The sequence below is a fragment of the Mustela putorius genome, unplaced genomic scaffold, assembly GCF_011764305.1.
Source record: "Mustela putorius furo isolate JIRA1106 unplaced genomic scaffold, ASM1176430v1.1 tig00537248_pilon_pilon_pilon, whole genome shotgun sequence".
NCBI lineage: Eukaryota > Metazoa > Chordata > Mammalia > Carnivora > Mustelidae > Mustela > Mustela putorius.
Window position 1 is genome coordinate 2,421,003 of NW_025422387.1, and position 20,716 is coordinate 2,441,718.

General features: G+C 51.0%; 1 protein-coding gene across 2 annotated transcripts in view; it reads right to left on the reverse strand.

The window, feature by feature from the left end:
* The window catches only part of LOC101687323 (transmembrane protein 132B), a 353,637-nt gene that overhangs the window by 150,266 nt on the left and 182,655 nt on the right, over positions 1–20,716 (reverse strand). For both annotated transcript variants that reach the window (XR_006604769.1, XM_045073646.1), the window contains exon 3: positions 16,231–16,377. Coding sequence is in view for 1 of the 2 variants with exons in the window: in XM_045073646.1 (XP_044929581.1) it covers positions 16,231–16,377 (147 nt within the window). In the remaining variant the exon portion in view is untranslated. The remainder of the gene's footprint in view (positions 1–16,230; positions 16,378–20,716) is intronic.

Genomic DNA, 20,716 nt, shown 5'->3' on the forward strand with positions numbered 1-20,716 from the left:
TCCCACCCCCAGTGAGCCCAGGAGAGGGGAGGGATGGGGACTGAATCCATCACCAATGGACATGATTTAATCAATCGTATCTCTGTAATGAGGCCTCCAGGACAAACCCAAAAGGATGGGATTGGGAGAGCTTCTGGGCTGGGGAACACAGGGCGATTGGGAAGCCCCACGCCCTTTCCCCACACCTGTGGCTTCTCCTCTACCTGGCCGGTCCTGGTCCTGGTCCTGGGTTCTGTCCTCGTGGAGGAACCAGTAACCTAGTAAGTAACATGTTCCTCTGAGATCTGTGAGCCACTTCAGCAAATTAATCCAGCCCCAGGAGGGGGTCACGGGGCATCCAATCGACAGCGCTTTGGACAGAAGGACAGGTGACAATCTGGACCTGCAACTTGCTTCTGAAGTGGGGCAGTCTCGTGGGTCGGAGCCCTCAGCCTGTGAGCGTGGACAGCATCAGCACTGAGCTGACCCCCCCCACACAACATACACACACATTGAAACTGGGCTGAGAGTTTTTACTGGGTTTGGGGGGACAGTGGGGAGCAGCAGGGACAGTGGTAAGCAAGCCAGCACGGACCCCTTGTGAACTGAGTAGCTCCTCAGCTGCAGCAAGTCATACCCATTCAATCTCAGCCCAATCTCATCTGTCCAGACCTCTAGTTCCTCCAGAGACGCCTCAAATGCGCATTTTTAGTCAAGACTCCCAATGCTTTTAGGGTTGGCCCAAATTGAAGGGGGAAAAAAAGCAGAAAAACACTCAGCAGGTGGATCTTGGGACGCCCAGCTTGCCACCTGGATTTCGGAGGCCCCAGCCGAGCCGGCGCAGGCAGCCAGAGCTCGTGCGTTCACACAGCTCGGGAGACCTAGTGTGCTCCTGGAACAAAGACGTCTTTGCTTGGCAGTGTTTTAATCACGGGGGAGACGCGAGGTTCCTTTATTAACTGGAAAATAATAGTGCACCCTAATGAGTCACGCAGCATCCAAATGCATCAAATTCATCATCGCTGTTTTTATTTTTTGAAAGTGATTAAATATCATTTTCTTTCCCTTTATAGCAAGACCCAAGTGACAGCCGATCCGTCAGTGCGTCCACCGGTGTTTAACTACAGCGTTGTGCATTCATTATTTCCTACTTAAATCACTCTTTTAAAAAGAGGAATAACTTCACGCTGCCTCTTGACAGCAGGGAAATTAAATGGCGTGTCTTTAAGATGAGTGTTTCTCCGACAAACCACCACCAGCCAATCCATGTAAACCCAGCCGGAAGGATGGTCAACCGGAAATAAGGCACTGAGAGCTAGCTTCTGGAAAAGCCTCCCATTTCAGGAAGTTCAGAGCCTTCTAGCCTCGAACACAACTCATCAAATTGGTACCACGACCTTTGAGAGCAACTCGGGACCAGATAAAAAGCTGGCGTGGCACATACCCAGGCAGGCCGGTCTTCAGGGACCCTGCCTGTCCTCCAACCAGCCTCCAGAACAGAAGAGCTCTGGCCCGGCGACTCAGGAAAACCAGACACTACAAGGAAGTTTCATGAAATGCTTCCCTTATTCCGTGCTAGGGACTCTGATGTTTTCTATTCAGTGCTACTCTATTTAATTTCTTTTTTTATTCTGTGTCATAACTCATGAATGGGTTGCAACGCCCCCCTCATGCCTCCCTCTCCCTTAAAAACCACTAACCCAGAGGATCAGGTGCAAACATTTAATACAGTCCGTACAACAAGGGGGCACGAAGATCAATATGAGAAGTTTAAATAATGTCCTCCCTCAACAGGAGAACACGTAAATAAACCATGGAATGTCTATACTATGGAATATTATAAAGCAAGGGAGAAAGAGCTGTAGTCACATGCCCCTACAGGATTTAATAGAGAAATAGGAAACGTTGCACTGAGCAGAAAAGACAAGTTGCAAAATGACTCCTATAGCACAAGGCCATTTAGATGAAGTGTAAAAAACACAACACACTCATCAGCCTGATCTGTCAGGCTGCTGTAACAAAAGACCACAGACTGGGTGGCGTATAAGGAATGGGAATTTCTTTCCCTTGGTTCTGGAGGCTGGGAAATCCGAGATCAAGGTGCCCACAGATTCAGCGTACGGTGAGGGCTCACAGTCGGCCCCTTTGCACTGTGCCCTCACATGGTGGGAGGAGCGAGCCAGCTCTCTGGGGTCTCTAGGATAAGGCCCTAATCCTGTGCATGGGGGACCCACCCTCATGACCTCATCACCTCCCAACGGCATCCTAGCATCATCATCTCGAGGTTAGGATTTCAATATGTGAATTTTTGGAGGGACACCGACAATGCAACGACAGCAGTTACCGATGGAGCACGATGACGTCAACACCTGTAATTCAGGAGAGCGGTTCGCTCTAAGGAGGGAGGAGGGAGAGCACAACAGGGAGACGTTTGTTGGATGGGGCTGGGTTGGGTTGGGCTTTTTTTGTTTATTTTTTAAGCTCATCCCACTGGGACCAAGCTATATGGTAAATACATGGGTGTTTGTTACGATATCCTCTAGATTTTAAAGGAAGCTGGAAAGCAATCCTGAGTCACGGACAGACGGGGAAGGAAAACCACATGTCTGCGTGGATGGGGGCGGCAGCCAGCTTCTTCCTCGCAGCTCTGCCCTCACACCTGCATGCGGAGCCTGGCAGACCACGGGACCCCCTTTTGTCCGTTTCTTCCCCGTTTGGCTTTTGCTCCTCGGCAAGAGTCCTCTCAACTCCATGGTTTAAGAGTCACTGCTCTCTGAGACTGACCCCAGAGCCGTTGCTCACCTCCACAAAACCTCCTTAGGGTACTCCCTGACACAGCTCCTACCCATGGGAACTGTAGGCCCTCATATCAATAGTGTCCACGTCTCCAAAATGTGCTTAACTCACAGAAACTCTCACTGGAGTGAAGTTCACTCTTATGAAAGGATTTGTGAAAAAGACCCCATGGAAGGTAAAAACAACGTGTCAGAAATAGCCTTGGGATGTCTCTTAAGCTGGCCAGAAAGCACAGGATCGGTGACTTTTGCAGAGAAAATATCTCTTTTTTGTTGCTGTTTTGGGTTTTAGCACGTATAAGACACATACCATAAAACTGACTGTTGGAAAGCATACACCAGCAGCACTGAGCACATTCACAAAGGTATACAAATATCATGCCACCTACTTTCAGAACTTTTGCCTCAGACGAACAAGGAACTCCAGCCCTAGTAGTAGCCACTCCTCACAGCTGCCTCCCCCAAGTTCCCAGCAACCATCATTCGCTTTCAGGCTGTGTGGATGCACGTCCTGGGGACACTTCATACAAACAGAACCACACACTCTGCAGTGTTTTGTGTCTGGCTTCTGTCATGGAGAACCACACTCGCAAGGTGCATCTGGGTTGAAGCAGGGGTCCACGCTCCCTCCTTCTTTCTGGCTGAATCATAGTCTAACACGTGGAGAGACCCCTTAGCCATCCAAGGATAAGGGGGAGTGAGAACCCTCACACACAGCTAACAGGAACCTAAAATGGGCCAGCGGCCATGGGAAGCAGTCTGGCGGCTCTTTGAAAAGTTGCACACAGAATAACCGGGTGAGTCAGCAATTCCGCTCCTAGGTCTATGCCCCAAAGAACTGAAAAGACATGTGCAAGCGGCCCTGCTGTGGCCATGCTCCCTCCAAGGCAGAGCTGTCTGCATTGCACTTCAGGTGTTGGCTTGCCCTCCTCCACTGATGCTTTCAGCCCAACACCTATTGGCCAAGTGAGTGTGTGGCATGAGCCCCTGAACACTGTAGCCACCAGCATTATCCAGCTGCACACATCTGGCCCTGCAGATGAGCCGGCCATGCCTGAGTCCGAGAAAACCTCACAGACAGCAGAGTAGACTTGGGGATGGCATCTTCTCCAGGGGGGACCATTCTGAGACAGGGAGGAGGAGATGACCTGGAACTAACCAGCCAGTTGACCATGAAGAGTTCAGCCACAGAGCCACATGCCTGAGAGAGGATGAGGGACAAAGCAGGCAGATGCATTTGTGCACCGGGGTTGTAGTGACAAAGCATCACAGACCAACTGGTTTAAGCAACAGAAGTGATTCCCTCCCAGTCCTGTAGACTCCCAAGATCGAGATGGCAGCATGGCTGGTTCTTTCTGAGAGCCAGAAGCAGAATCTGTGCCTTGCCACTCCCTTAGATCTGGTGGTTTGCTGACCATCTACGGTGTTCCTTGGCTTCTAGAAGCATCACCCTGATTCCTGCTTTCTCCTTCAGGTAGCATTCCTCCTGTGTGGGGGTGTGTCGAATTTCCCCCTTCTGTGAGGACACTGGTCATGCTGGATGAAGGCCCGCCCACTCCATTATGACCTCAGCTGCCTAGGACTTACTCCCACCCAAGAGTAAACACATATTGTTGTCTGCTTCAGCCCACGAGAATGCAGACTTCACAAAGGAGAGATGTTGAGTGACGGTTTCTGAGCAGTCCTGGACCGTGGGGCTGGCCTGTCCTTGTGGGTGCCCTGGGCAAACAGTCTATATCCTACCCTTGGGAATGAAATCAGGAGATTGTCCTATCCCTGGATGAACAGGGCTGGAGGCTCCAGTCCCTTCTGCCCCCAACCAAATCCTTCTTATGGGCTATGGGATAGGAATTCTGGACCCAGAGGAGCAGTGAATCATAACTCTCTCCTTCCTCTTTTGGAAAGCAAAGGGTCAAATGTCTCCCCTGGATGGTCTAACTCCGAAGCACGAGAAAGCAAGGCAGCCCAGCCAGGAAGCTCTAGACAAGGAGTCTGCAATATTATGCATACTCACTGCACAGCGCCATTCTGGAAGGGGTATCTGGACACTCCTTGTTCAGGAACCAGAGATGATGGCTCCAACCCATCTATCCCCTTGGGTGACAGTGACAGGGAAAGGGAATGGTTCAGGTACACTGAGGGGATTTTCTTCAGGATTTCCAGAACCCTTGGTGACGAAAAAACCCCAGGCGGGGAGCAGAACTCCCACCACCGACGTGTGGGCTGTGTACACTGACTTCCTTGTCCTGGGGAGTGGCAGGGGAGGTGACTTCACAGCAGAGAGATGCACACACTCCTGCAGCCAGGCAACCAAGGTCAATATGAAGAGTGATGAACAATGTTGGTACTCTCCGTACGCTGTGATAACTAGGATACCTCACCTCTGTCATCTTCCTCCCCAAAAACCCATAACTGAGAGACCAGGCAAATCCCAACAGGGAGACATCTGCAGACGGCACGGCCAGTCCTCCCCAGGACCAAGTGGACCATCTGGTAGCACAGAGGAAGCTCTTTGGCGGGAAAGGCTGCACTCCCCTGCTGCCATCAGCATCGAGGTGCCGCAACAGCCACATGCGGAAATGGGTTGTAAACAGCTCACCACCCGCTGGCTATGTGGCCACGTTGGGCCAGGACCTACGAAAACCCGTGCAGGACACTGGCCCTGGGACTGATTAAAATCCAATGAAATGTCCTTTCAAAAGACACTGAGGTTTCTTCTCACACAGAAAGGTAATGATACCTGGGCACACCAGCTTTTATCTAGATTAAAGTCACAGTGCAAGAATCTATGCTTCGGGGCGCCTGGGTGGCTCAGAGGGTTAAAGCCTCCACCTTTGGCTCAGGTCATGATCTCAGGGTCCTGGGATCAAGCCCCTCATTGGGCTCTCTGCTCAGCAGGGAGCCTGCTTCCCCCTCTCTCTCTGCCTGCCTCTTTGCCTACTTCTGATCTCTGTCTGTCAAATAAATAAATTTTTTAAAATCTTAAAAAAAAAAAAAAAGAATCTGTGCTTTGCAGAGGCAGGCTGCCGTAAATGAATACTTTCAAATCCCAGAAAATTTTCTCCAGGAAACTTTGAGAAGGAAAGGGGTTTGGGGTGGGGGGTGTGGGGGACAGAGACATAGCGGGGGTAGGCAACCACTCACAGGTTCATTTGATCGCTCCTGTGAAAGACCAGCACCGGAGGTGAGGAAGGTTTCACAGCTTCAGTGGTCAATTTGCTCAAGGGCATCTCTCATAATAATAAATAGTCAAAATAAGTGAGTAAACACATCAAAACAATGACATTAAGAATAAAATGATTCCATGGAGCAGCTGAGGTTTCTGACAAGCAAATACCAATTAAAAGGCCGAATAAAGGGTCGTTCCCTTTGTCAATTTCCCTTGGTTGGTTTCATCCACTGCCCGTCAAAAATCTGGTGTCAGGACTCCGAACTAAAACCACTGTGCAGGCAGACCTCTGTAAAGAAAACCTCCAATTTCCTCTGGCTCCATTTCTGCCTGTGCAAGCACACTACAAGAGCTAAATCTCACGGTAGAAATAAAACCTGCCCTCAGGAAGAAAGGGCATGTCAGAACCTAAAAGACCCTTGGAATTTCTAAGAGAATCTTTCTCCTCCATTCCGGTTTCAGGAAGGACCCACAGTGCCTGGAGCCGGCAACGTGGTGATCAAGGCTGAGCTTCCCACAGCCTTGAACAGAGTCGGGGATCTGAGAAGGCACAGAAATCCTGCCAAAGGGCTGACCTTTGGGAGTGTTTCCCTTTGGCACCAACTCCTTCCCTTCTCTTTTGGAAGCAACTCTGATGCTTAGAAAGGACTCCTAAGCTCAGAATTATTGACATTTATCTGCTGAATGCCTACTGTGTGCCACACACTATTCTAGAATCTTAAAGTCTAGGTTCAAATCCCAGACCCACTAGTCTTAACAATGCAACTGGAGGCCCTTCATTTCTCTGAGCCTTACTTTCTCCATTCTGGAAGTGGGGCTAATCGTGCTACCTTCCTCACAGGGATATTTTTATATTTATATTTTCTATTTAAGCATAGGCATTGTATCTGGTCAGATCTGCTTCCAATAACCCCCGAAAATGCGTCCCACATTAGCACCTTTCCTAGACTACTCCAAGTGTCCCATCCACGTCCACCCAACACAGACACTCTATATCCTAAGTCTAACCAACCAGTAGCAATTGTTGCATTAAAGACGATTCTGGAAGTCTAACACAATACAGTGTTAATATTATATAAAGAACGGCATAATAGGTCACCTTGCCAGAAATGTTTCCTTTAACTCTTAAAGGACCAGTTCCAATGTCAATGCCTCTGAGATGCCTTCCAGCATCCCTCCCTACAGAACCCGTTTTGCTCTCTTTATTCCACTGCCCTGGGGCTCTTGTCCTATGACTGTGCAGAGTGGCCCTCCTGGCTGTCCCAGCATCCATGACTTGCACCAGAGTTCTGAGCATCTAGACAGAGCCCTGCTCTAAAAAGTACTGTAGAAGTCTAGCCAATTGTAAACACTTGCTGAGACAGGCACTAGGCAATAGGGAGCCACGAAGTCTCAAAGAAAAAGGTGTTTTAAGATTCGTCTGGCAGCTGGCGGCAGAACGGATTAGTGGGGAGTGGTCACCGGTGGCCACAGGGACACTCTAGGAATGAGCTGTGTGAGCCTGTACATTGCCAGGAATGACACCTTCAACCCGCAAGGCCCTCCTGGTCAGCAGGAAGACTCAGAGTCATAAAGTAAAACATGTTTTTTTCTCAACCACATCGGAACACCCAATTATGGATTTTTCTGTCCCAAACCAGCCATCTTGAGAATCAGGGAAACTTCTGAGTCAGAGTCATCTAAATGAAACCTAGGAACTTACTCCAGACATGGGGTCACGACTCAAAATGTTTATTTGAATCTGAGGATAAGAAGAGAAAGCACAGACTGGGCGAGGATGTTTGCAAAGCACATGACCAATAATGGATGGAATCTAAAATAGACAAAGATTTCTTAACACACAACAGGAAGAGAACAAGCAACCCAATTTATCAATGGGCAAAAAGAACACTGAACACACACCAAAGCAGATAAATAAATGGAAAATGAGCTATGAGAAGATACGGGACATCATATGTTCTTAAGGAACTGAAAACCCAAACAATAGCAAGATACCATTGCACACCTATGGGAACGGCCCACATTCAGGACACGGCAGCGCCAATGTTAGCGAGGACGCGGGACAGTGGACACCTACTCACGACTTACTTAGCAAGACTGTGTGGCAGCTTCACGCAAAACTCAGCACACCCTAACATACTATCCAACAATCACACCCCTTGGTATTTACACAAACAAGCGGAAGACTTACGTCTGCACGCACACTAGCACACGGATGCTTATAGCAGCGTTATCCATAATTTGCCCAAACCTGGAAGCAACAAAGCTGTCCTTCGGTAGATGATGGAGAAGTAAAGGGTGGCGGACGCAAACAATGGAATATGATTCAGTGCTGAAAATAAACGAGCGATCAAGCCATGGGAAGACTCAAAGGCACCTTGCGCGCATATGACTTCGTGAGAGAAGCCAGTCTGGGAAGGCTACAGGCTGCATGATTCCAGCCACGTGACGTTCTGGGAAAGGTACGGCTGGAGATGGGAAAGAGATCAGCGTTGCCTAGGGATTCTGGAGGAGAGAGAAAGAGAGAAATACGTGCGGCACGGAGGGTTTTTAGGGCAGCCGAACTATTGTTTTCGACACTGGAATGGCACACGCACATCACACATCGTTTCGTATTTGTCTAAACCCACAGAATGCAAGACACCAAGAGTGAATCCTACTATCTGGCACACGCTTTACTTAAAAAGAATGTATCAGAGGGCACCTCGGTGGCACAGCTGGCGAAGCGTCGGACTCTCAATTTTAGCTCAGGTCACGATCTCAGCATCGTGAGACTGAGCCTGGCATCGGGCTCCGTGCTCAGCAGGGAGTCTGCTTAAGACTCTCTCTTCCCCCTCTCCCTCTGCCCTGCCCCCTGCTCACACTCGTAAGTAATAAATAAATAAAATCTTTTTTTAAAAAACAAGAATGTTATCAGTGTTAGCTGATCAACTGAAACAAATGCACCCCACTAATGCAGGATGTTAATAATGGGAAAAGCTGTGCCGGGGGACGATGAGGATTCCCTGTCATTTCTGCTCAATTCCTCGATAACCTGTACGTGCTCAGAAAAGTCTTACTACGTGTGAAATGTGCACCTGGAAGCCCTTTGCGTGGTCAGAGCAGGCATCGTTATGCCAGGTAACAGCTGAAGCCCGAACCTCGGTGGCCTAAGGTGACAACGGTGCGGTGGTCACTCACACCGCCGGGCTGTGCCAGGTCAGCAGTGGGCTCTGCTCCTCACAGTCACGGACAAGGACTCTCTCCTTAGCCAGACGGTGGGTGGGCTCCTCTGAGCGTCCCTCTCTGTCCCTGCCACACCTTCAGAGCCCAGTGATAGCAAGGATCTTGCTAAGTCGGTTTAGAGAGAATACCCCCTTTCCTGCCAACCTGCTCATTCTCTATATTCTAACCAAACCCCTCACCCCACCCCTGCTGTCTGATCACCATGGCCTGCCCTCAGCAAGAATCTGATCTTGTCAGTCTGGCCAGGACCACCCCTGACCCGGGATGACTCCTCTTAGTCCGGCACCATCGACGGACCCCACCCTACTACCCCCCACTCTGCTCCTCCGCTATAAATTCCCACATGTCTTTACAGGTCACGCAAAGTTCTCTCTTCCCTTTCTTGCAACAATTTCCAAATAAAATCTATCTTTACCACTTGTGCTGGGGGCTAGCTCTGGCCTTTCCAGACGTCACTCAGAGGCTAGCCTGATGCGGGGTCTTCAGGCATCCCGCTGTATTCCTCCAGGCGGGAGTCCTTCTCTTGAATAACAATGATGACTAGATTGACCACACGACCCCAAAACATGGCCAAAGTGACCATATAGTGATAAAAAAGGAAACACAACAAAGTAGGGAAAGACACTTGCAGACAAACACAGGGGGGAAAACTCAAGTTTCACCAAACACCAGGTCAATGAAACTTAAGCCTACAAGAACACAGCCATATTCCAATTATCAGATTATCATTTTGAGACAATGACTGCCCAGTGGTGGCAAAGGAACCAAGAACAGGGCACTCTCAAACAGCTGCCAGTGCAAACCGACAGGAAAATGTCACACAATCATCAAACATTTAAAACTTCATCATGCCTTATGACCTACCTGTTTACTTGTAGCACTCTCTCCTGAAGACTGACCACAGAAGTACTCAAAAGACATTTTACATTTTTAAGGAATGTTGAAAAGGGGAGGAAATGAAACACAGTAAATAAACAGAGAATCTATAATATCAATAAAATATTATACCACTATTAAATATTACACTTAAAACTACAGGTTCATTGAAAGGCTCTGTGAATCTTTAAACTGTTGGGGAAAAGTTGCTTATGTGTTTATATTTGGGGAGAAAAAAGAGTGCACCCCTTTATTAGTTTTTCAGAGGGGCTGATAATTACGGTTCCAAATAGTTAACAACCTGAGAAGATGTTGCCATATATTTATTCTACATTGTTACAAAAACAGCTTTCAAAGCTGACAAAAATGACACATTTGTGGACCTCCACATATAGGCAAACACAATCGCAGGAATATACTCATCAAAATATTAACAATGGTTCCCTTCGAATCATACACAGGTTCAGGGACGGTTTTTATCTTCTATATCTTATTCAGCGTATCTTCTAAATTTTAACTGAACACCTATTACTTTGGAAGTCCGAAGACCTCCGGCAGGCCTGTGCTGAAACTGAGCAGCAGCATAAATTCACAGACGTTCACAGTGGCCAGGGAAAGGAAAAGAGGTGGCGTGTTTTTAAAATACTCCTCTCTTTCTTTTCTTCGGTTGGCCTGATTCCTCTTGGGAAGGGGGAGAGGAGCCCTTCATTTCCCTGTAGGAAATCCTGTTGTGACTTCGTAGCCTGAATTAGACCGAGCCAAGGCCTGCTAGGTTTCTATACCTAAATCCTGGTTTTGAACTATCTTGGCAGCTGGTGCTGAGAGCTGTCCCGTGGCACACTGTATTGTAAGCCTAACAATTGTGTTTCTAAACCCACTATTTTTGAATCCTAAAATTGTTAAAAATAAAATACCTTTATCTTCTCACAGTGTTTGAATTCATTACTATTTCTCTCATTCCTACATTCCACTAATTCCCATTTCTGGCCACACATTAAGATCACCTCGGAGGGGCGCTTGGGTGGTGCTGTCGGTTGAGAGTCAGAACCTTTGTTTCAGCTCAGGTCGTGATCTCAGGGTCACGAGACTGAGCTGCGTGTCGGGCTCTGGGCTCAGCATGGCGTCTGCTTCAGATTCTCTCTCCCTCTGTCCCTCCTGATGTGCACGCTCTCTCACACGCATTCTCTCTCTCTCTCTCTCTCAAGTAAATAAATAAATCTTGGGGCACCTAGGTGGCTTGCTCCCTAAGCGTCTGCCTTCAGCTCAGGGCATGATCCCAGGGTCCTGGGATCGAGCCCCCGCGTCAGGCTCCCTGCTCAGCGGGAAGCCTACTCCTCCCTCTCCCACTCCCCCTGCTTGTGTTCCCTCTCTGTGTCTCTCTGTCAAATGAATAAATATAATCTAAATAAATAAATAAGTCATTAAAAAATTAAAACAAAACCTGGAGAGTCTTTCTTTTCTTTTCTTTTAAGATTTATTTATTTATTTGACAGAGAGAGAGAGAGAGATCACAAGTAGGCAGAGAGGCAGGCAGAGAGGGAGGAAGGGAAGCAGGCTCCCTGCTGAGCAAAGAGCCCGATGTGGGACTCGATCCCAGGACCCTGAGATCACGACCGCTGCCTCAGAAGGCAGTGGCCCAACCCACTGAGCCACCCAGGCACCCTGGAGAGTCTTTCTAATACCGATGCCTGTGACCCACTGAGGTGTGAGGTCTCGGGAACGTGTACTATTAAGGCCCTCCAGGCTATTCTGACAGGCATCCAGGTTGAGAAGTCTTAATTTATTGACGCAACAAGTAGTCATTAAGCCCCTGTATTCGCTTCCTATCGCGGCTGTAACAAATTATCATGAACTTAATAGCCTACAGCAACAGAGATCTAGTCTCTCCCATTTCTGGAAGCCAGGGCTCCAAAATCAAGGTGTCCGCAGGGTCACGCTCCCACCTGAGGCTCTGAGGGGAAATCCGTTCATTGCCTTTTGCAGTTTCCGGGGACCCCAGGCTTGCCTTCCCCGGCTTGTGCCCACTTTGCTCCGATCTCTGCCTCCATCTCCATGGCCCTCTCCTCCGGGCTTGTGTTACGAGGACATCTGTCATTCGACTGAGCCCACCTGGACCGTCTACGATAATCTCTTCATCTCAAGATTCCTCACTTAATTACCCCTACCTCTTTTTTCCCAAAGAAACATTTGCACGTTCTGCGGTGAGGATGTGTGCCCACTCGCCAGATGGCCTGCCGGGCCCGTGGGCAAGCTGTCACCGAGTTTTCAGTTCGAACAGACAAGAACGCTGAACGAGGACGGAGGATGAAGGTGCAGATGGGCACAGCAGGGGGCTCGGATAAGCGCGTAGACTCTAAGGTCCGGCAGTTTGGCTACTTACTGGCCTGGAAAGCTTGGGAAGTCATCTGAACGGGTCAGCTTACACATCTGTTAAGTGGCAATCAAGCCTCACGGGGCTCTAGCATTGCCGACTCTTAAAACAACCTTTCCTGAAAGATGTTGTGTGTTTTATCTTTACCTGTCATTAAACCTCCTAAAGAAGGAACAAAACCAACATGAATGAGGCAGGCGGGAAACACGGCTGTACGTGGAGACACAGGAGACCGCTGCTACCTCTGTCTTTGTCCTTCTAAAAAATATAAGTAAGTAAGAATCTCGAAGTGCAGTAAACTATGTATCCTGAATCCACAGAAGGACACTCGGTGACTCTTTAACACACCTGCTTAATGTTTAACAGCCGAATTTCAGAAAAAGCTATTCAGGAGGGCGACCTCTGTCGGCCCAGTGTTTTCTGGATGAGCAGGCAAAGGACCACTCCTGAGAGACTGTCCCAGATCTTCCCAACAGGGTAACACTTCACACTAAACATTTGACTTCCATCTTGATTTCACCTTGAGCTGGGTTTACAACAACACGGGGAAAGGGAGGGATCGATTTCTTTAAAGAAATCTATTTGGGGGCTTTTGCTTTTCTATCCTACAGAGAGGCACAAACTCCTCTTTCCGTGCCGTGCCCCCGAGCTCCTCTCCAGTGCTCAGGTGAGAACGAACTCTGTACTGTGGTTTCTGAACACAGGAAAAGTGGTAGCTTACTTCTGCCGAGGTACGGCTCCCCGTGACCAGACAGAAACCATTCAAGGAGCAACCCGGTGGCAGGCTCCTTGATCTCACGCAGTCTCCATGCAAACTGCCTGCCTTCCATTTCGATTGCTGCCCTGTTATCTGTTCCGAACACTTTCAAATTTGCTTATTTTTCTAATCTCCCCTCTCCTCCTTTGGTAACTCAACTCTTTATCTTATGGTCATCATCTTTATTACTCACATCTCCTCACAAGGCGCGTCCATTAAAATAGTTTAAATTAACATACTGCCTTTCTCACTGAGCTCATCATGTCTTCCCATACGACACATTTTTAATTCTTATCACAGAATTTCAGGCAGTTTGTACATTATATTCTATTAAAAACTCTATTCCGCCCAAGGTTGTCACAATTCGGAGATTACAGCTTTCTGGGGGATGTTCTGTTGGGGATAGATCCACATATTCACTTTGTTAGCCGGCAAACGCGGTCTGTGAGCTTGTATTTCACACCTCATTTGACATCACAATTCAACAGAAAAGTATAAAGAGAGGCAATTATTTATTTAGATTATGGGATGACTGTTAGCGGGATATTAGAGGAGTATAGACTGTCATGCGGAAACATCGATCCCTGTCCTTCGTCCGGCCCCGGGGAGGTCCAACCCCGAGTGAAAGACGAGGAGGAAGATGCCGGATGGGAGAGCATCTCACGATTACGTAACTCTGTTCCTGTAAGGACTTTTCTTGTGCTGCAACTTTTTTCTCTCTCCTCAAGAGAATGCGAAATTGACTCTCGCAGAACCAAGAGTGATCACCACAGCCTACGTCTTTTTCTTCGGTGTAAAACATCACCACGTGATCAGTCAGATATTTCAAGAAGTCAGTTTCCTACACAGAGACCACGGATCCTGTCCCCCACACAGACCCTTCCGACTCAGGACAGCTGGAGGTGCGTGCAACTGTTCTACTGGACGATGGTGGGAGAGCGATTAATGCGTTCGGTGGAAACTGGACTTGGGTTTTTGAATCAAGATCTTGTCGCGGGCGCATCCTCTCCCGTGATGCTGGACAGCGGCTGCCGCTCCCTGTCAACCCCGCGATCACAAGGGTCCCGGACGCCCCTTGCACCCTCACGGCCATGCCGTCTGTCACCGTCAGTGCAGGAGTCAGGAAATGACACAAGAGAGTCGACACTTCCTCTTACAACAGGATTTGTGGTGGGTGATTTTGTCCAGCGGGAGGCTCATGTCGGTGCCCTGAGCAAGGGGAAGGCAGGCCAGGCCAAGCTGTGGTTGCCAGGAGGTTGGTTGTGCTAGATGCATTTTCAACTTCCAGGATTTTCAACTTAGGATGGGTGCCATCAGGCGCTCACCCCACTGCGAGTCAAGGAAGATCTACACCCAAGATGCATACCCAAATGTTGATTTCGGAGGGTGTGCGTCCAGGCATCACGTTCGGGCCCCTCTAGCATATCAGGACCATGGTAACTGAGAACTTCTCTCATCCTCTAACTCTGTGTCATTCAGGTGGGCTGGCCAAAGTGACCGGTTCTGGTGGGCCCATGATCCAAGCCAGGCCAAACAGGGCCAGGGGACCTGACGGGGAAGAGCGGCATCCTCCCTAAAGTGACCCACCAGCAGGATGGACACTGGGAGCTGCTGGTGGCCGACCTGCCACCAGGAGGGAAGATCATGCTGGGGATGCTGCCAGCCCAGAGGAAAGATGGGGGACAAGTCACTAAGGATGCTGCTGGACAGCTGGATCCAGACGTCCCTGGTGGCAGCCCTCCGTGCATCTCCATCAGCGCAAGGAACCCAAGACCACTTTTCTCTTGGGCTTCATCGGTGTGGCACCCCACGGCAGCCACTGGACAAAGCCCACCTGACCAACACCCCCAGGAACCCAGAGGGGGTCTGGGCCCCAGCACAAAGCAGAGAGGAAGCCACAGCCCTTGGCAGGCACCACGTTTAAAGAGTGTGGCGAGGTGCTAGCGGACCTACATTCTCCTGCCTTCTTCCTTTATAACAAAGACCACCGCCGGCAACACCCCCCAAAACAGTTCCGGGTGTTTGCTTTCCCAAGACTGTTTCTGGGGCAAAGGCAGGAGCTCACCGCTCCCCCGAGAGCCGAAGAGACGACTTCCAGGTCTTCCCTGATGAAAGAGAGACACAGAGAAATGCCTCCCTGCCTGTGCTAGGGAACAACGGGGTTGTTTAGACTCCGCAGGGTTAGGTCCCAAGGGGATGCTCTGTGGACTCACTCACCAGGGTAAGTTTAAATACTAGAGGGGAAAGAAAAGAGAACAGGGTATGACAATGGCAGACGTCTGCACGGGCTCCCGGGCCAAGCTGAGGCCTCGGGGTCTCGTCGGGGACCGGGATGACACATCTAGGTGCTCTCTGGCCTGACCCCTTGAGAGAAAAGGCTGCTACTATCGTGGGGACAGCTCCCTCTGCCTTTTGGGGGTCCCGAAGCACGATAACGAGCAATAACTGCCCTCCACCTCCCAGGTGAGCGCAGCCCCATGAAACCCAAGGCGACCGTCTGAGCCGGGGAGGACAAGTGTGTGCCGGCAACACCAGCTCACCCGCCTTCCCCTTCTGACTCCATACGCCGATACCCAGGCGTGATACCTGCCAGACGACTGCATTTACGCACTGAGACGCAATCACTCAGTCGCTCTAGCCGCCTCTGCTGTTCATAAAAACGTACATTTCCCCCTCGCCTCCTAGATCATGTCTACGGTCCTCATTTCATTCTTCCGTCTTCAGCGCAAACAATAACAATAATACTAATAAATTCCTAAAATGTGGTTCTCAAACCCTGCGCATATGCGAGTTCAGGTCATTTGGTGAGACTGCTCCCCTAATTGGGCCATTGGTGTATAAAAGAGCGTGAAGACAGAAAGCCTCCTTCGGCGACGTGGCCCCGTAATGGAGCCATTCGGAAGCCAAACGGCGGAGCAGCGCTGATGAGTCGCCCGTCAGTGCAGAGGCGTCGCGCCGTTGGTGCACATCGCTTTGCTCTCAGCTCCTGCAGCCTGCCCGCCCCCCGCCCCCCAGCCCCACCACGGCTGCAGCCCCGCCCGGGGACGTCGGCGCTCACCTCTTCTGCGTGTCCGGGTGGTGGCCCACGCAGGTGAGGGCGGCGGTCGTCTGCTCGCTGCTGCTGTCTATCTCCTCCTGGACGGCCCACTGCTGGTCGCTGCTGACTCGCACGGCCGATATCTTCACCCCCGCTGCGGCCTTAATTCTGTGGGGTGGGAAGAAAACGTATGCGTGCATGAGACCACAGTATAGTGCAAGACAGGTAGTAAGATACACAGAGTCAGAGCAGATCTTCCCTTTCCTCTGGGAGACGTAGGGAAGAGAGGCAGTTAGTGGCTGCCTTTGAAAACTAAATGTCCTGTTATTTTTACAAGCGCCTTGAAGCAGGAGCCCCAGCATCTTGCCAAGCATGTTAGTTTTCTGTTTCATCAACGTGCCAGGAGACAGATCGCTATCTGCTGCGGGGCCCCCGAGGGACGGAGGTGAGGCGGGTGTGTCTGGGCAGGCGTGGATGGGACCTGCTTGGCCTGCTGTCCACGAGCGGGAGGGAGCACACACAGCTGGGGGCTGGGGAAGCCCAGGGGACCGAGGAGGAAGGGGCGGCCCTGAGCACACGGGGAGAGGGAAGGATGGGGCCCGCCGTCATCAGGAGAAAAAGACACTCATTCTCCAGGCAGGATAGGGTGGCCACGGAAATGCCTGGTATGGTGTGGGCAGAACTCAGCTCCCCAAGGAAGAACCCAAGGACCCACGTGCTCCAGCACCGAGAAAAGGCCAGCTCACAGCCTGGTTGTTTTCCATGTTTCCTGCTCCTCAAATGACCGTCGGCTGTGACTAACCAGGGTATGTGTCCTCCTCTCTAACAGCAGGATTGGCGGGCATCTTCCAAGTTCTTGGATAGCAGCCTTGGGACTGGTCTGTGATGAGCTGGGGACATGTCTGGGAATAGTCAGGAGGAAGACAGAGCCACGGAACGTCCCCTGCTCTCTGTGCCTTAACCATGTAGAAGTTAAGAGCAAACGGACGTGCTTTGCCTTCTGAGTCCAGGAACAATCACCATGCAGGGTCAGCGGGGCCTTGGCTGGGAGGGAGCATGATATCCCTCTGTTTCCCAGAGGCCTGTGGACCCACAAGCAATGCCCAGGGAGGCCCTGGGCACCCTTTCCACAGATACATCAAAAGGAACATGACTGAGGTGCCTGGGTGGCTCAGATGGTTAAGTGTCTGCCTTCAGCTCAGGTCATGATCTTGGGGTCCTGGGATTGAGCCCTGAACCCCACGTGGGACTCCCTGCTCGGCGGGGAGCCTGCTTCTCCCTCATGCTGACCCTGACACCCCACTTGTGCTCTTTCTCTCAATTTTTTTTCTTGCTTCACTCTCTCTCAAATAAATGTAAAATTTAAAAAAAAAAAAAAAAAAAAAAAAGCACAATTCGCCATACAAAGGAATGAAGCCTTGACACCCACTACAATGCTACAAGGTACATCAACCTGGACAACATCAGTCAACGCCAAAGAAGCCAGACACCACAGGCCGTGTACTGTGTGATTCCATTTATGTAAAAGGTCCAGAAGAGGCGAATCGGTAGAGACGGAGAGCAGACTGGGGGTTGCCAGGGCTGGAGGCGCTGGGGAGAAGGGGCAGTGACCGCCAGACTAACCAGCACAGGCTTGTTCGGGACTAGAATATGCTAAATGCCACTGAACCGTTCCCTTGGAAATGGCCAATTGTATGTTGCCTGAATTTTGCCTCAACTGAAAAAAAAAGAAAGAAAGAAAGAAAAAGAGGTAGAAACAGGCAAATAGCACCTCCTAGGAGAGGTTGAAACTTTAAAAAAAAAAATGACAAAAGTAAAAAAGTAACTATCAACACAGACACACACAAGTCTCCAAGACCCGAAGAAGGGAGCTTATAAAAGCAGAATTTCCAGGAGCAGCAGGGACCATTTTGGACTCGAGGGCTGTCCTAATGCCACTGGCTTTGTGGCCTCCCAGGAGGAGCTCGGGGATGGAACTGGGGGCTTCAGATACCTGCAGACCTAGTTACACAGAGAAGAAATGCTTCTGCTTCCATTGTCTGCCTTGACAGGTCCTCACACAGATGTCAGCATGCTCCGCCGCTGGCCCGCACACCAGGACCCCCGAGACGTCCCTGGAGACCCGGCAGCGCCCCTGGGAGAGGCGGACGCCATGCCCTGCTCTGACCGGTCTCTCCTGCCCGACACCGCGGACTAAGGGTGCTGCCTCCTCCAAGCGCCCTTCTCACCCCCGGCTGTTCCCGGGATTGACTTAGGCGAACCATGAACAGAGGCATCCTGCTCTGTCCCCACGGTCAGCCATTCCGTCTTGCCAGCAAAGGGGCAACTGGAAAGAATGTTCCAGAACTCGCATCTCCTGTCTGGTGGCCCCTGCTGCTGTAATGGTTAGGGTGTCCTCTCTCACGCGCACGACTCCTCAGGGAGTTCCTCCGTCAGACAGCCCCGTGGGCCGCATTATTACTATTGTCCTCAAAGTCCGGATGAACACATTTTGACCCCTCCGCCCCTCCCCATGGAGTGGCCAGCTGGGGGTCACAGAGGTTCCAGCACAACACGTCCACTGGGCATATGCCCAAGAGAAAAGCATGTGTGTGTTCCCCAGAAGAGCAGGGGGAGTTCAATTCCCACCCTTAGGGTTTTTTCTCTCATTCTGACCCAAAAACAAAGCACAGGTCCCCTTGTCGTCAGAGACGACATCTTCAGGGACGCGGCCTCTCTGAACGGATTCACGTGACTGGATGCCAGGGCCTCCCCACTGCCCTTCCTTTGCGGTCTTTTTGTTTGTTTGTTTTTTGAGACAGCGGCCATTGCAATGGGCCAACTCTCCCTAGGAGAGCTGAGAAAGCAGGCTTCCCACCAGGGCGACCACAGTACCAACAGCAGGGACAGGGCCCAAGCGGGTCTGGAGGCCAGCTACTGTGCTCACCACGGTCACTGTCCTTGCTGGTCCTAAAGAGATCCAGGGGATCCCAGAGGAGGCTGGGAGGCAGACTTGGGACGGTGACCTGTAACCAACAGAGGTCACCCAGCAGGGTCACACCAGTGACCAGGGCTGTGCCTGCGGAGAGAAGCAGACAGCAGACCATGGCAGCCTCCCCAGGTTTCCCTCAGGTGGGATTATTGGCCCCGGCACACCGCAGGTGCTTTTCTACCTGCTGTGATGCTCTCAAGAGGGTGTCTGACTCCTTCACCTCTTGCTGCCTACCTGGAGCCCAGCCCGGTGGCTGCTCTCTCCAGGGGCAGCCAGCCACCTACTGGGTTAGCCCCCCAGGTTTAGCCGTTGGGGGTGAGAGGCATCTCGGCATCTCTATGTTCTCCCCTGCAGGGCCACCGGCTCTCAATTTCTACTCCACCACCTACACCCAGGCGCTGTGCTCAGCATCGGGGCTCCAGACCCCGTTCGTTCGTTTCTTCCCTGTCCCCATCCTCCTCTCAAGCCACCGAGGAGGACTGTGACCTCCTGCCTGACCCAGGGCACGCCAGGGACGTTTCTGCCCTAGCGCTCCTGGTTCCTGTGCTCCCGGGCTCCTTTGGTTCTGGCAGCTCCCCCGAGCTCCACAAAGTCAGACCCGAGAGACTCGCTGGGCTGCACAAAGGGAGCCAGAAACTTCCGCATGGCTAATTTCGAGGCAAAGAGGAAGTCTCAAGCAATCGGATACCTACCTCGCCCCCTCCAGGCTCCCGAGGGCCCATCCCTCCCCCAGAAAGTGGACTTTCAGGGCACTAAATAACTACCAAAACCACCATAAAGACAGGCCAGCTTTTATACCCAAAGGGCAGGAACCATAAGCTCAACAGTCAGACACGAACTATCTCCATTGGGGCCGGGAGCCATACAGGACAGATGCACGGCATCGTGGGGTCTGTCTTAGCTTTTATTCTCAATTATGATTACTAATTATCCCTATCATTACTGTCAGTACAATGCACCCTCGCCAATCTCGAGCATAGAAAGCAGACACCTCCCATCGGAGGGGCTGAAACGAAGGGAACACAGCAAGCTTTGACCCCTGTTGACTCCCGCGCATTGCTGGGGTGTGTGGACGGGGTTCCATTTCTTTGGAATGCTTTCTGGCCGCGTCTCCTAAGCTGAATTTCTGTAGATCAATCGCCCAGCGCTTCCACTACTGGGCATATGCCCAAGAGAAAAGCATGTGTGTGTTCCCCAGAAGAGCAGGGGGAGTTCGAGGCAGCCCATCCTACGCAGGCCCAGTGCAAACAGCCTGAACTGCTCACTGACAATAGAACAGATACCGGGGAATACGGAGCCGCAGGAACAAGAATGAGCACCTCCCGCCACCCAAAGCCACACGACAAACCCCCAGAGATGCTGTTGGGCAAGAAAGGGCACACCGCAAAAATCCCATTTACAGAAAGAACAGGCAGACTGAACTCTGAGGTTGGGCTCAGCGTCGTGGTTACTCTCTGGGAAAGAAACCGGGCGGGTGTTCGGACGGGCTTCTGGGGTCCCTGCCGTGTTTGGTTTCTCCTTCTGGATGTGACTGCA